Source organism: Carcharodon carcharias, chromosome 3 (genome assembly GCF_017639515.1).
Source record: "Carcharodon carcharias isolate sCarCar2 chromosome 3, sCarCar2.pri, whole genome shotgun sequence".
NCBI classification, from domain to species: Eukaryota; Metazoa; Chordata; class Chondrichthyes; order Lamniformes; family Lamnidae; genus Carcharodon; species Carcharodon carcharias.
This window is the reverse complement of record NC_054469.1, coordinates 71,568,205-71,580,995: the sequence shown is the minus strand read 5'-3', so window position 1 is coordinate 71,580,995 and position 12,791 is coordinate 71,568,205. Positions and strand designations below refer to the sequence as shown.

The following is a 12,791-nucleotide window of genomic DNA, read 5'->3' as shown; positions in this document are numbered from 1 at the left end:
CTGGTCTAGTTCAGTTTCTGGTCATTGTTAATCCCAAGATATTGATGGTGGGGGTATTCAGCAATGGTAATGTCATTGAATGTCAAGGGAGATGGTTAGATTCTTTCTTGTTGGAGATGGTCATTGCTTGGCACTTGCATGGCATGAATGTTACCTGCCACTTATCAGCCCAAGCCTGAATGTTGTCCAGGTCTTGCTGCATATGGACACGGACTGCTTCAGTATCTGAGGAGTCTCAAGTGGTGTTGAACATTGTGCAATCATCAGCAAACATCCCCACTTCTGATGTTATAATGGAGGGAAGATCATTGATGGAGCAATGTGAATAAGTGTGAGATAACTTTATGGCTATGCCCTGCTCTATTTTGGACTAGGTACCAGTCAGCAAACGCTGGAGTACCCCACTTTGCAAGTTCTCAAATGACTAATTCCTTAAAATTGCTGTCTACCTTTAGAATGCAATGGGCAATGGTGAATGAGGAAATAGTCAGGGATCTGCTGTACAGTCATAGAATGATAGAGCAGACAATGATGCTGTTCAGCTCATCATCCCTGTGCCAGCTATTTCAAAGAAATATTCAATTGGTCCCACTACCCCCTGCCTTTTCCCCATAGCCCTGCAAATTTTTCACATTTAAGTAATTATCCAGTTTCTTTCTGAGAGCAGGATTTTAGGTGAGACACCCATGTTTGGATCAAATAGGGGACTTGACCGCATATTATATGTGCAACAGTCACTTGGCTGTGATTTTCCCTGAATTAGCCAATTCATGGACAGAGGGTAGCTCACCATCAAATGAAGGATGGCTGGCAGGCTCTCAATGCTGGAAGGCCAATAGGAGCCCTCCAGCTCAGAAGGAGCTGCAGACTGCTGTTTCAGGTAAGAGAAAGAGAGGACACCTCCATCCTGAGGTACCCTCTCAGCAACTTGTAAAACTTTTACATTAAAAATTGGCCACTAGCATGGAGGGGGAACCATTCTACAGGTGGCCTGTGGCTGCAGCTATGGCCAGGCCAGTGGGGAAGGCCTCAAAGCCTGCCTAGAATTCTGGGCCCTGGAGGTCACCTTCAGGCAACTGACCTAGTTTCCGATGCTGCAGGGGCTGGCAGGAAATTCCAGTCAGCCACTATTAATTGGCCTTAATAGACAATTAACAAACCTTTTCATATGGGAGTGACAGTTATTATTGAATCTGCTTCCACCACCCTTTCAGGCCATGGATTTCAGTCATACCTTGCTATCTAAAAGAAATTCTTCTCACCTTTCTTATAGTTCTTTTGGTGATTGCCTTATATCTGTGTCTTTCAGTCATTGATCCTACTGCCACTGTAAAGTTTGCTCTAGTAAAACTCTTAAAAACACCTTTATTAAATCTGCCCTTAACCTTCTTTGCTGTAAGGAGAACAGCTCCAGAGGTGAATTGGGAAGGACTGCCGTTGGCATCAAGGCAGAATTTCTCTGAGGGTGGCAGAAAATAGCCTTGTAAAATTGAAATAATTGGGGATCAGGGGAGAACTCTCCACTGGCTAGAAACATGCCTAGCAGAAGGAAGATGGCTGTAGTTGTTTGAGATCAATCATCCCAGCACATTGTTGCAGGACTGGGAAAACGCGCACTTCCAAATTCTGCTCCAAGTCACGCAAAGTCTTAGACATATATTGCCAATTCTTCTCGTCTCTGGGTCAATAGTACTGTGAGGATACCTTCACCCCAAAGATTGCAGCCTTTTCTCCAGGGCAACAAGCAATGGGCAATAAATGCTGGCTTGTCAGTGACAGCAAAATCCTGTGATTGAATAAATAAAAATAAAAACATTTCCTCCCTTCTGAAAGGGAAATCTGCCCCATTTTTCACCAGCAGAAAGTCAACAAAATGAATGTCTAGGGATTTGAATCCATGCTTGCTTCAGAAATCAGACTTTTAGATAGCTGAAACAAAAACAAAAATAGCTGGAAAAACTCAGCAGGTCTGACAGCATCTGTGCAGAGGAAGACAGAGTTAACATTTTGAGTCCGTATGACTCTTCATCAGAACTAAAGAGAAATAGAAATGAGGTGAAATATAAGCTGTTTAAGGGGGGTGGGACAGGTGGAGCTGGATAGAGGACCAGTGATAGGTGGAGGCAAAGGAGAGATTGCCAAAGATGTCAGAGACAAAAGGTCAAAGGGATGTTAACGATAGTGATATTGGCTAAAAGATGTGCTAATGGTGACATTAAGGGTAGAAAGCAGGATGAGCAAGTGACAAATGACCGTATTGGGGGTGGGGTGGGGGGGAAGGGATCGAAATAGGCTAAAAGGTGGAGATAAAACAATGGATGGAAATAAATTTAAAACTAATAATAGAAATAGGTGGAAAAAGAAAAATATCTTAAAAATATATAATAATTATTAGAAAAAAGGGGATCGGAAAGGGGGTGGGGATGGAGGAGAGAGTTCATGATCTGAAGTTGTTGAAGGCTGTAAAGTGCCTAATCGGAAGATGAGGTGCTGTTCATCCAGTTTGCGTTGAGCTTCACTGGAACATTGCAGCAGGCCAAGGATGGACATGAGAGCAGGGTGGTGTGTTGAAATGGCAAGCGCCAGGGAGGTCTGGGACATGCTTGAGGCCAGACTGAAGGTGTTCTGCAAAGTGGTCACCCAGTCTGCGTTTGGTCTCTCCAATGTAGAGGAGACTGCATTGGGAGCAGCGAATGCAGTAGACTAAATTGAGGGAAGTGTAAGTGAAATGCTGCTTCACTTGAAAGGAGTGTTTGGGCCCTTGTGCGGTGAGGAGGGGGGAAGTAAAGGGGCAGATGTTGCACCTGTTGGACACCTTTAGCACCCTAAGAGGATCGCCTGAGTGCTGCCTATGCTGAACTCATTCATGAAACTGCCTGGAGTGGCCTCTACTGTGACAGGATAATATGCATCACCAGTTGGTTATATAGGCATCTTTCTTGAGCATTTTGCTTCTATTCACTCATCAAAATCCAGTGCTTAGAGATTTTAAGTGTTGAAAGTGGTTAGAATTGCATATGTTGATCTAGTGCAAAATTATAAGAATAATACTGTATTGAAGGTCAAAATGCAAGATAATTTACTGAAAAATATTGTGAGCCATCCCCTATACAGGTTTTAATGAATTTCACAGATTAGTTAACCTATCAAAGAGCTAAAACATTCATTAGTACAAGTAACTTGTTTAATCATTCACAGCACATGGAGATTGCTGGTAAGGCCCATCCCTAATCGCATTTGAGAAGGTGATGATGAATATAACTGAATGGTTTACTCGATATTTAAGAGTCAACCACATTGCTAGGTGTCTAGAGTCACATATAAGCAGTAAGGATGGCAGATATCCTTCCCTGAAGCACATTGTGAACCAGATGGGTTTTTACAACAATCCAACTGTTTCAATGTCACTATTACTAATTCTGACTTTTTATTCCAGATTTTATTTACCTTATTGAATTCAAATTTCCCAGCTGCCATTGTGGGATTTGAATTTATTGGCCGAGTTTTCCCATCCCTTTGGTTGCAGGTTTGGAAGCAGGGTTGCGGGGGAGCAGGAAAATAGGCATGGGGGGTGCCGAGCCCCGTTGGGATGGTTCACCGATGCAGTCCCATTTTCAAGGAAATTTCCCAGAGGTGTGCTGGAAATTGGATTGGCTGTCTCACCAGGGAGGCAGGCAGCCCATTAATATTTACAAGGTCCCAATTAGGTGAGATTTTACAACCTGACTGCCATTTTACCACCATTGGAATGGGCTCCCTGCGAAGGCCAATAGCTCAATGGAAGTGGCCTTCCTGCAGCAGGCTAGGGGCCATCAGAGCTTGAGGATCCATGCCCTAATGCTGGTGCTGTGAGCAGGAAAGGCCCACAGCCCAAATGATTCCACCAGAGGGGATTTCCCCTCTGTCTGTCTCTGAGGGCCCTAATTTTTATTTGCATTGATGCCTCTGAGGGAGTCTCCATGTTGAGGCCCCTTTGCAGTCCCTAACCTGCTTAAGTAGCTCCCATCTCGCCCAGTGGCATTGCCAATTAAGGTTGTTAAGGTTCCAGAGTTGCAGGCTTTCTGATTGGTAGCCAAAGGAGCACGCCCAACATCCTGGTGGGCCAATTAGGAAGCCACCTCCAGGAAGATTGTGTGGCCGGTGTCGGTGCTAGTAAGTGCTGGTCTCCGATCCTGCCGGAAAAGCCAGATCTATGTGCAGGCCTCTGGATTACTAGTCCAGTAACATTAATCACTGTGCTATTGTGTACCCTTTCAATTTATATTGTGCAGAAAATGTTGGAAAGGCGGAAGAGGGGTATCACAGAATCATAGAATTATTACAGCACAGAAGGAGGCCATTGTGTCTGCACCAGATCTCCAAATGAGCCTTTCACTCCTACCATTCTCCTTCCTTCTCCCCACAACCCTGCAGATCATTTATTTTCCAAAAATCATCCAGTTCCCTCTTGAATGCCTCAGTTAAACCTGTCTCCACCACAACCCCAGGCAGTACATTCCAGACCCTAACCACTCATTGTGTGAAAGTTGTTTCTCATATCACTTTTGCTTCTTTTGCCAATTATTTTAAATCTGTGCGGTTTTGTTCTTGATCCTTTCACGACTGGGAACAGTTTCCTCCTGACAACCCTGGCCCCTCATGATTTTGAATACTTCTATTAAATCTCCTACAGCCTTCTTTTCTCCAAGGATAAGAGTCCTAACTTTCCTAATCTATCTTCACGGAGCTGCCTCAGGGAGATTAATTTCAAAATGAAAGTTTCAAATAAAGAAAAAATAAAATTATTTAGACATGTCCCCTCATGTGACAGTGTCACATGAGCTGGGACATGTTTATGAATTGTGTGAAAAATATTTATTAATTTAATAAAACCTTCATGAAACCTCATCCTGCCTGTTTCATGCAAAACGCGAAAGCCGCTTGGACACTTCGCCTGCCTGCCAACCTTAAGGTTGGATGGGCAGTGTTGAGGATTAGTTTAATTGGTTTACTTAATGGCCTTAACAGACCTTTGATAGTTCAGCAGGCACACAGCCACATCTGGCACATGCCCACCGAACGTAAGATCGGAATGACGCGTGGTGACGTCGGGACGCACGCCTGACGTCACCCCGCATGATTTTATGTGTCAGCATGCAGGGCCTGCCCCAGCATCCTGACGTGAAAATTCTCCACAAAGTTATCTTTCTTGTTGAAACCTGTCCAGTCCATCAAGTCATTACATTTGGTGATGAGGGTAAAGTAGCTCCAAAGCTGCACCTTGCCGTCTTAACGTGAATACATTGAATCTTAAGAAAAAAGAAAAGACTACTTAACAGTCATGCCACTCTTCTGCAGAATGGATCCTTATGATGCGACCACCGGAGACTGGAGCCAGTATGCAGAGCGCCTTGGTTTTTATTTTGTAGCAAACAAAATTACCTTGGAGGAAAAGCAGAGAGCAATCCTTTTGAGTGTATCTGGTAGCAAGATAAACAATCTCATCTGCAGTCTGATGGCCCCAGACACACCCAATTCTAAGTCATTTAATGAATTAGTGGACCTTGTGAAAACACATTTCCAGCCAAAGCCATCCATAATAATGCAGCAGTTTAATTCCAGAGTTGGGGCCCTGGGAGACTCCATCACAACCTATGTAGCACAGCTGAAGCAGTTGACAGAACACTATGACTTCGGGGACACACTAAATGATATGTTGCGGGACCAGTTTAGTTTGCGGAGTTCAGGACAACACCATTCAGCACCGTTTCCTTGCAGAGGTCGATGTCAACTTGAAGCGCACCCTGGAAATATCACTCACCATGGAAAGTACTGTAAGAGGTTTGCAAGCTTTGCAACACATACAACATGGGGCTGTTCTTCAGGCGGGACAAGAACCTACTGCCGAGTTTGGCATGAAAACCAGAAACACAGCATCAAAGCGAAAGTCAATGTCTGCTGTTCAAATCATGAAAAGGCCTAGTAGAAATGTGTCAGCAGTGACTCCAAGGTTAGCTTTTTATAGATGTGGAGGTGACCATGGCCTGCAGACTCAAAGAGGCAGAATGCCATTACTGCCATAAGACAGGTCATTTAGTAAGGCAATGTAGGGCAAAGCCAAAACAGCTCAAAGCAGCAAACCAACATAATTGAATTGAAAAATACAGCAGGGCCTGAAGCTGCTGATACCAACATCTACTCCCTGGATAGCCACACCATTGTAAAAACCAAACCTACCACTGTCACAGTTCAAATTAATGGGAAGCCACTAATAATGGAGGTAGATGCAGGAGCCTCAACTATAGTGGTGGGAGAGCACATATTTAAATACCTAAATGAAGGTACCCAGCCACTAAATCTGGAGCAGACAACCGCTAAATTGAAGACATACACTGGAGAATCTATACAGGTAAAGGGCATCGCCACAGTACCAATGTCTTATAGGCAGCAGACAGCTCATAATAGTGACAGGAGGAGGACCCTATTTTCTGGGTCAAGACTAGTTATAGAAAATCAAGATTGCCTGGTCCGAAATATTTCACCTGAAAACAGGAGTTCTTGAACCGCTAAGGAAACATGACAGTGTATTTTGGGATGAATTAGGGAAGTTAAAAGGCTTGCAAGCAAAAATATATGTGGATGCCACCGCCCTAGTGATGCCACCACCCATCTGGTTCACTAACGCCCTTTAGGGAAGGAAATCGGTTGTCCTTACCTGGTCTCGCCTACACGTGACTCCAGGTCCACAGCAGTGTGGTTGACTCTTAAAAATGCCCTCTGAATAAGGGCAATTAGGGATAGGCAATAAATGCTGGCCTAGCCAGTGATGCCCACATCCCATGAATGAATAAAAAAAAAAATTCTCAGTCGACACCATATTTCTTTTAATCCAGAACTTTGCCTTATGTTAAAGGAGAAGGTAGATGCAGAATTGTGCCAGTTAGAAAAGCTGGACATTATCCAACCTGTCTAATTCTCAGAATGGGCAGCACCCATAGTTCCAGTGGTTAAGCCTGACAAAACCATACACATTTGTGGGGACTACAAATTGACCATAAGCAAAGGCACCAAGCTAGACAAGTACCCCATTCCAAGGATAAACGACTTATATGCAAAGCTAGCTGGAGGCAAGTCCTATACAAAGTTGGATATTAGCCATGCTTACCAACAATTAGAGCTGGGTAACATGTCTAGAGTATACTTGACTTTTACCACACACAAGGGTCTTTGTCAGTAGGCTCGCTGTAGGCTGTTTCTACCCCTGGTTCATAGGTTTACTCTGGGTATCAACAATTCAAAACTACCAAGTTTGTCCACTTCAAAGCAAGTTTATTTAGTACTTCACGACTCTAATACAATTATATACTCACGTATCCACGCGGGTCAGGTTGCTGGTTGCTTGGAAGGTCCGAGAATCAGGTTGGAGGGGATGTTCAGCCCTCCTTGTTCTGATCTCCAAGTAGTTGATCAGACTATTTTGTTCCTGAGCAAACTAACTTATCACCTTCGGAGCACCTTCTCTTATATCCAGTTCTCCATAAGACATAGAAGCAGAAATTAGGCCATTCAGCCCATCGAGTCTGCTCTGCCATTCAATCATGGCTGATAAGTTTCTCAACCCCATTCTCCCGCCTTCTCCCCGTAACCTTCGATCCCCTTACCAATCAAGAACCTATCTATCTCGGTCTTAAATACACTCAATGACCTGGCCTCCACAGCCTTCTGTGGCAATGAATTCCATAGATTCACCACTCTTTGGCTAAAGAAGTTTCTCTTCATCTCTGTTCTAAAAGGTCTTCCCCTTACTCTGAGGCTGTGCCCTCGGGTTCTAGTCTCTCCTACTAATGGAAACATCTTCCCCAGGTCCACTCTATCCAGGCCTTTCAGTATTCTGTAAGTTTCAATCAGATCCTCCATCATCCACATGCATCCTGCATGATCAAGCCTAGTGTCCAGTTCTTGATGATTGGTCTGTTGGCCACTGGCAGGCGTCACAAGTGTGCCACGTCTACCACAATCGGTTGACGTTCCACCAGTCCAAACATCTGCTTGTTTTTCAAGGGTCTCATCTCTCAGTTTCAACCACACATGGCAGCTAGTTCTCTTAGCTATTGTCTGTTAGGAAGATAAGTAGACATTGTCTTATCCCATGGCCTCTTGGGTCTCCAAGCAACCAGTCCTGATTACATTGCTAATATATATTTAGCAGTCCTTCACTCTTTCACCTTATGGGCTTCTGGACTTCAGTATGCTTACTTCCCCATTTCCTGTCTGACTTCACTGTACATTATGTCAATTGAGCAAGTTCCTTTTTTGCCCTTGAGAGGTTTGTTTTTCTGAAATCTGTGTTGACCCCCTCCAAATACTTTAAGTCATGTCATGTATAGTTCACAAACTTTAAGTGGCCGCCTCATTGTCTACCCTTTGGAGTATCGCCTACATGTGCCGTCTTCCAAAGGACAATTGAAAGTCTTTTGCAAAGACTTCCCTGAGTGGTATTATACTTAGGTGATGTTCTGAACACAGGGCCAACCAAGACCAAACACTTGGCCAACGTAGATGAGGTGCTAAGAAGATTCATGGAAGCTGGTGTATGATTAAAGAAGGAAAATTTTACATTTCAAGTGCCAGAAGTTACTTACCTGGGTTACAGAGTGGATGCCATGGGTTTGTATTGGTAGAAAAGAAAGTTCGGGCAATAAAAGATGCACCCTCACCGTCCAATATAACTGAACTCACGTCTTTCCTGGGTATCGTCAACTACTATAGCTGCTTCTTGCCAAAATTATCAATGGCATTAGCACCATTACACTTGTTGTTAAAAAAGAATCACCATTGGTCATGGAATTCACAACAGGAAGAAGCCTTTTTGAAAGTAAAGAAACTGTTGCATTCGTACTGTTTATTGGTACACTACAACCCAGCGAAAGAACTGGTATTCATATGTGATGCTTCTCCTTATGGTGTAGGAGCTGTGCTATCACATAGAATGGAAGGTAGATCAGAAAAGCCCACTGGCTACATCTCAAGAACCGTCTCCACAGCTGAGAAGGGTTATTCCCAGCTGGAAAAGAAAGGTTTATCGGTGGTATTCACAGTGAAGAACTTCCACCAATACCTGCATGGACGACATTTCAGCATTGTGTCGAACCAGAAACCATTAATGGGTTTACTCAGTGAGGATAAGGCCATTCCACATTTAGCATCAGCAAGAATACAATGTTGGAATTTGATATTATCTGCGTATGAGAATACCTTTATGTGCCATCCTGGCTTACAAATTGCAAATGCAGACACACTCTGTCATCTCCTGTTACCTGATAGCATTGTACATGCTCCAGTGCCACAAGAAGATGTGCTAGTACTGAATTTATTGGGTTCTTCGCCTGTGTGTGTGGAGCGAATTAGAAATTGGATGAACAAAGATCCAATTTTGTCGAAAGTCAGAGACCTTGTTTTGCAAGAGTGGTCTAATTTGCCTGAGTCTGAAGAGATGAGACCATTCCATGGTCGAGAAACAGAGTTAAGTTGTCAAGATTGAATTTTGTTGTGGGGATCAAGAGTTGTTGTCCCTTCATAAAGAAGAGAGCCACTCTTGACAGAGCTTCGCAGTGCGTTTCCAGGTATATCAGAGATGAAAATGCTTGCGTGAAGGTATGTCTGGTGGCCAGGCATTGACAATGACATTGAAAGCATGATCAAGCACTGTCTCCATTGTCAGCAACAACAGAAGTTGCCTGTTTCAGCTCCGCTGCATCCGTGGGGGTGGCCTGATCCACCCTGGGTTAGACTACATATTGATTATGTAGTCCAACCCAGGTACCATGTTTTTGTTGATCATAGATGCACATTCTAAATGGATGGATGTATATGAAGCCAGATCAACAACATCAAGCGCAACTATTGAGAAGCTGTGTCATTCTTTTGGCATACATGGCCTACCTGGAAATCATCTGGTTTCTGATAATGCTACAGTCTTTACAGATACAGAGTTTCAGAGATTCATGAATTTAAATGGAATCAGACATATTAAAACAGACCCATACCATCCCTCATCAAATGGTTTAGCTCAGATAGCTGTGCAAACTTTCAAATCTGGAATGAAGAGGTTATCAGAAGGTGCTCTGGAAACTCAACTTTCCTACTTTCTTCTCAGTTATTATACAACGCCACATTCAACTGTGGGTTCAACACCATCTGAATTATTGATGAAATGCCGCCTATGTACAAGGTTAAATCTGGTGTTTCCAAACTTAAAGGGGAAGGTAGGGAGGAATCAGAGTAATCAAAAATTGACTCATGATTTTCATAGCAAAGCTCATACATTCACTGAAGGAGCCAACAATATTCATGTGGAATTTCGAAAGTGCATTCTTGCGTTCTTGGAACCATTATCTCAGGGTCTGGGCCCTTATCCTTCCAGGTGGAAGTGGAAGACAGTATTGTTCGAAAACACGTGGACCATATTCACGGTAGAGAGACATTCCAATAACCAACCAATCCGCCTGAGATTAACGTCCAACCATCAATCTCTGAGGTGGCAGATCAACCTGGAATAGACATGCCCAACGTCTCTGTAAAGTTGCCTAACCCTGAACTGCCACTTTCTAAAGATGTAACTCACGCTGCAGTTCCTAATCATGTCGATCCAGTGGGAGAACCTCAAGTGGTAGAGCTACACTGTTCTAACTGAATAAGGTCAGCACCTCAGAGACTTAATTTTTAATCGCCTGAAGCTGTATAAATGTATATGTTGTTGGATATCCAAATATTCTTTGTAAATAGAAGCTGTAAAAACTAAAGGGGGAGGAAATGTAGGAACTGAAGGTATAGCCTCTCCTGCTGTCCATCAGGGGTTACCTGATATTCTGGGAGGCTCTGACCAATGAGCCCTAAATGCGAGTAATCTCGGGGGGGTGGGGGAATGGTGGGACTTCCTGATGAGAGTCCAGGTTGAATATGTAGTATCTGAAAAGCTCTCTATAATAAAGTTTATCTGTTTCTTGTTGAAACCTGTCTGGTCTGTCAAATCATTACAATGTGTAAATCCCCTTTTTGGTACCTAATTGGCCCTACTCCTCCTTTTGCTATTTATATGTCTGTGGAAGACTTTGGAATCCCCTTTTACGTTAGCTGCCTGTTTCTTTTCATATCCTTCTTTGCTTCTCTTACTTGCTTTTTCACCTCCGCTCTAAACCTTCTGTATTTGGCCTGGTTCTAAATTGTATTTTCTACCTGACACCTGTCATAAGCACACCTTTGCTTCTTTATCTTAATTTCTCCCTCCTCTGTCATCCAGGGAGCTCTGGATTTGTGTGCCCTACCATTCCCTTTTGAGGGCATATACCTTGACTGTGCGAAGTAATAAAACATTGATTACCCTGTGTGGGCGCAAACATTGAGAAGTCCTTGGCTGAGCTGTGGCCGAGTTTGGGCTGGAAGGTGAGAAAGGGTTCGGCGGAGGAGAGCCGGAATCGAACCGTCGCCCCAGTCCGGGCTCTGACAGGCAGAAAATGGCTGACGGGTTGGCTGCTTTGAGTGAGGAACGCAGTCGGCAGGTAAGCTTCCCGCCTGCCGCCCTGGAACTGTTGCAGCGGAACAGGTGGGCCGTCTTCCCCGCTAATTAGAGCGCGCTGTCAAGCGGCTGCAGCTCGGGATGTTCGGAACCGGCCGCAGGCACCTTGAAACTGTCACAAAAACATAGTTTTCTCTCTTCTCGCATCTCCAGGTAGGTCGCATGTTTATCGAAACTGGGATCTCGGCCTTTTGCAACAAAAGCCGGTGAACTGCGATTGTGTTAAATTATGAATCGGCGATAACTGCCAAAGACTTGTGGTATCTGGAACATTATGTTTATATTGAACTATACGCCTTTCCATAGGAGAATGCATTGCAATATTTATCTTTGTGTGTATGTACAATCTTTCACATTGATATCAATACGTCTGCATTTTGTGTTCCAATTGAGGCAGTTTATGACTCAGCAAAAAAAAAATCTTCCATCTGTTCGATATGCTGATGGTGGAGGTGACAGAAAAACTCCAGTCAGGGGGCGTTGCAAGCTGTGGAATTTATAGCAATTCACTCCGCTTCCAGGCTATTAAGGAAGCAAATATCTAAGTGTGCAACCTCCCATATGAAAAGTTAAAGGAAACTCCACTGTCACTGTGTAGAAGATCCATATAGGCCAATTGTCCTGTGACCATAAAATTACAAATTCTGGTTGTCGGTATTCCTGGAGAGTAGATCACATGGCATTTTGTCCACTTTATATCGACAAATGTTAACGCATCTAATCTACGAAGGTGTATTCCCTCTAGTTGAGCTCTAGGTTTTGCACTATACCACATGGCATCTGATCGTGTGATGCCTGATCACGTGACTTTTACAAATGTTTTTCTATTTACCTAATAAAGGTTGACTCTCCACTAGTTGAGCATCTTTTGTGATGGCAGCTGGGTGCAAGAACTTCCAAGAACCAGAGGGACACCCAGTAGCAGGGTGCGGGGAAACCAAAGTTGCGGAGCAATTTGCAGAGGGGAAACTGGAAGTTAGGTTATAACTTTGATTCAACCGGTAACTAATGATAAATACTGTAATTACACTGATGACTAACACTGGTAACATTCAAATTCCTCTCATAATCAACAGGTGTCCAATATCTCAACTACAGGCTATATACAAGTGCCAGTACTTGTAATGAGTAGTAATCCTATAACTTACTGATCTTCATCCTGAAGCTATAGGCCAAATTACCCTGCACTGAACAAAGTGTGGTTAGGCTCACCATTTGATATCATTTTTAACAGGTC

The 12,791-nt window shown here is 43.6% G+C and overlaps 1 protein-coding gene across 2 annotated transcripts in view; it reads right to left on the bottom strand.

Moving 5' to 3' along the window:
- The window catches only part of steap4 (STEAP family member 4), a 66,221-nt gene extending 54,645 nt beyond the window's left edge, over positions 1-11,576 (bottom strand). Inside the window, exon 1 of one of the 2 annotated variants that reach the window (XM_041185226.1) lies at positions 11,360-11,576. In XM_041185226.1, the coding sequence (XP_041041160.1) occupies positions 11,360-11,378 (19 nt within the window). In that variant the 5' untranslated portion in view covers positions 11,379-11,576. The remainder of the gene's footprint in view (positions 1-11,359) is intronic. The other variant, XM_041185227.1, reaches the window with a different exon arrangement.
- Between the last annotated feature and the right edge of the window lie 1,215 nt (positions 11,577-12,791).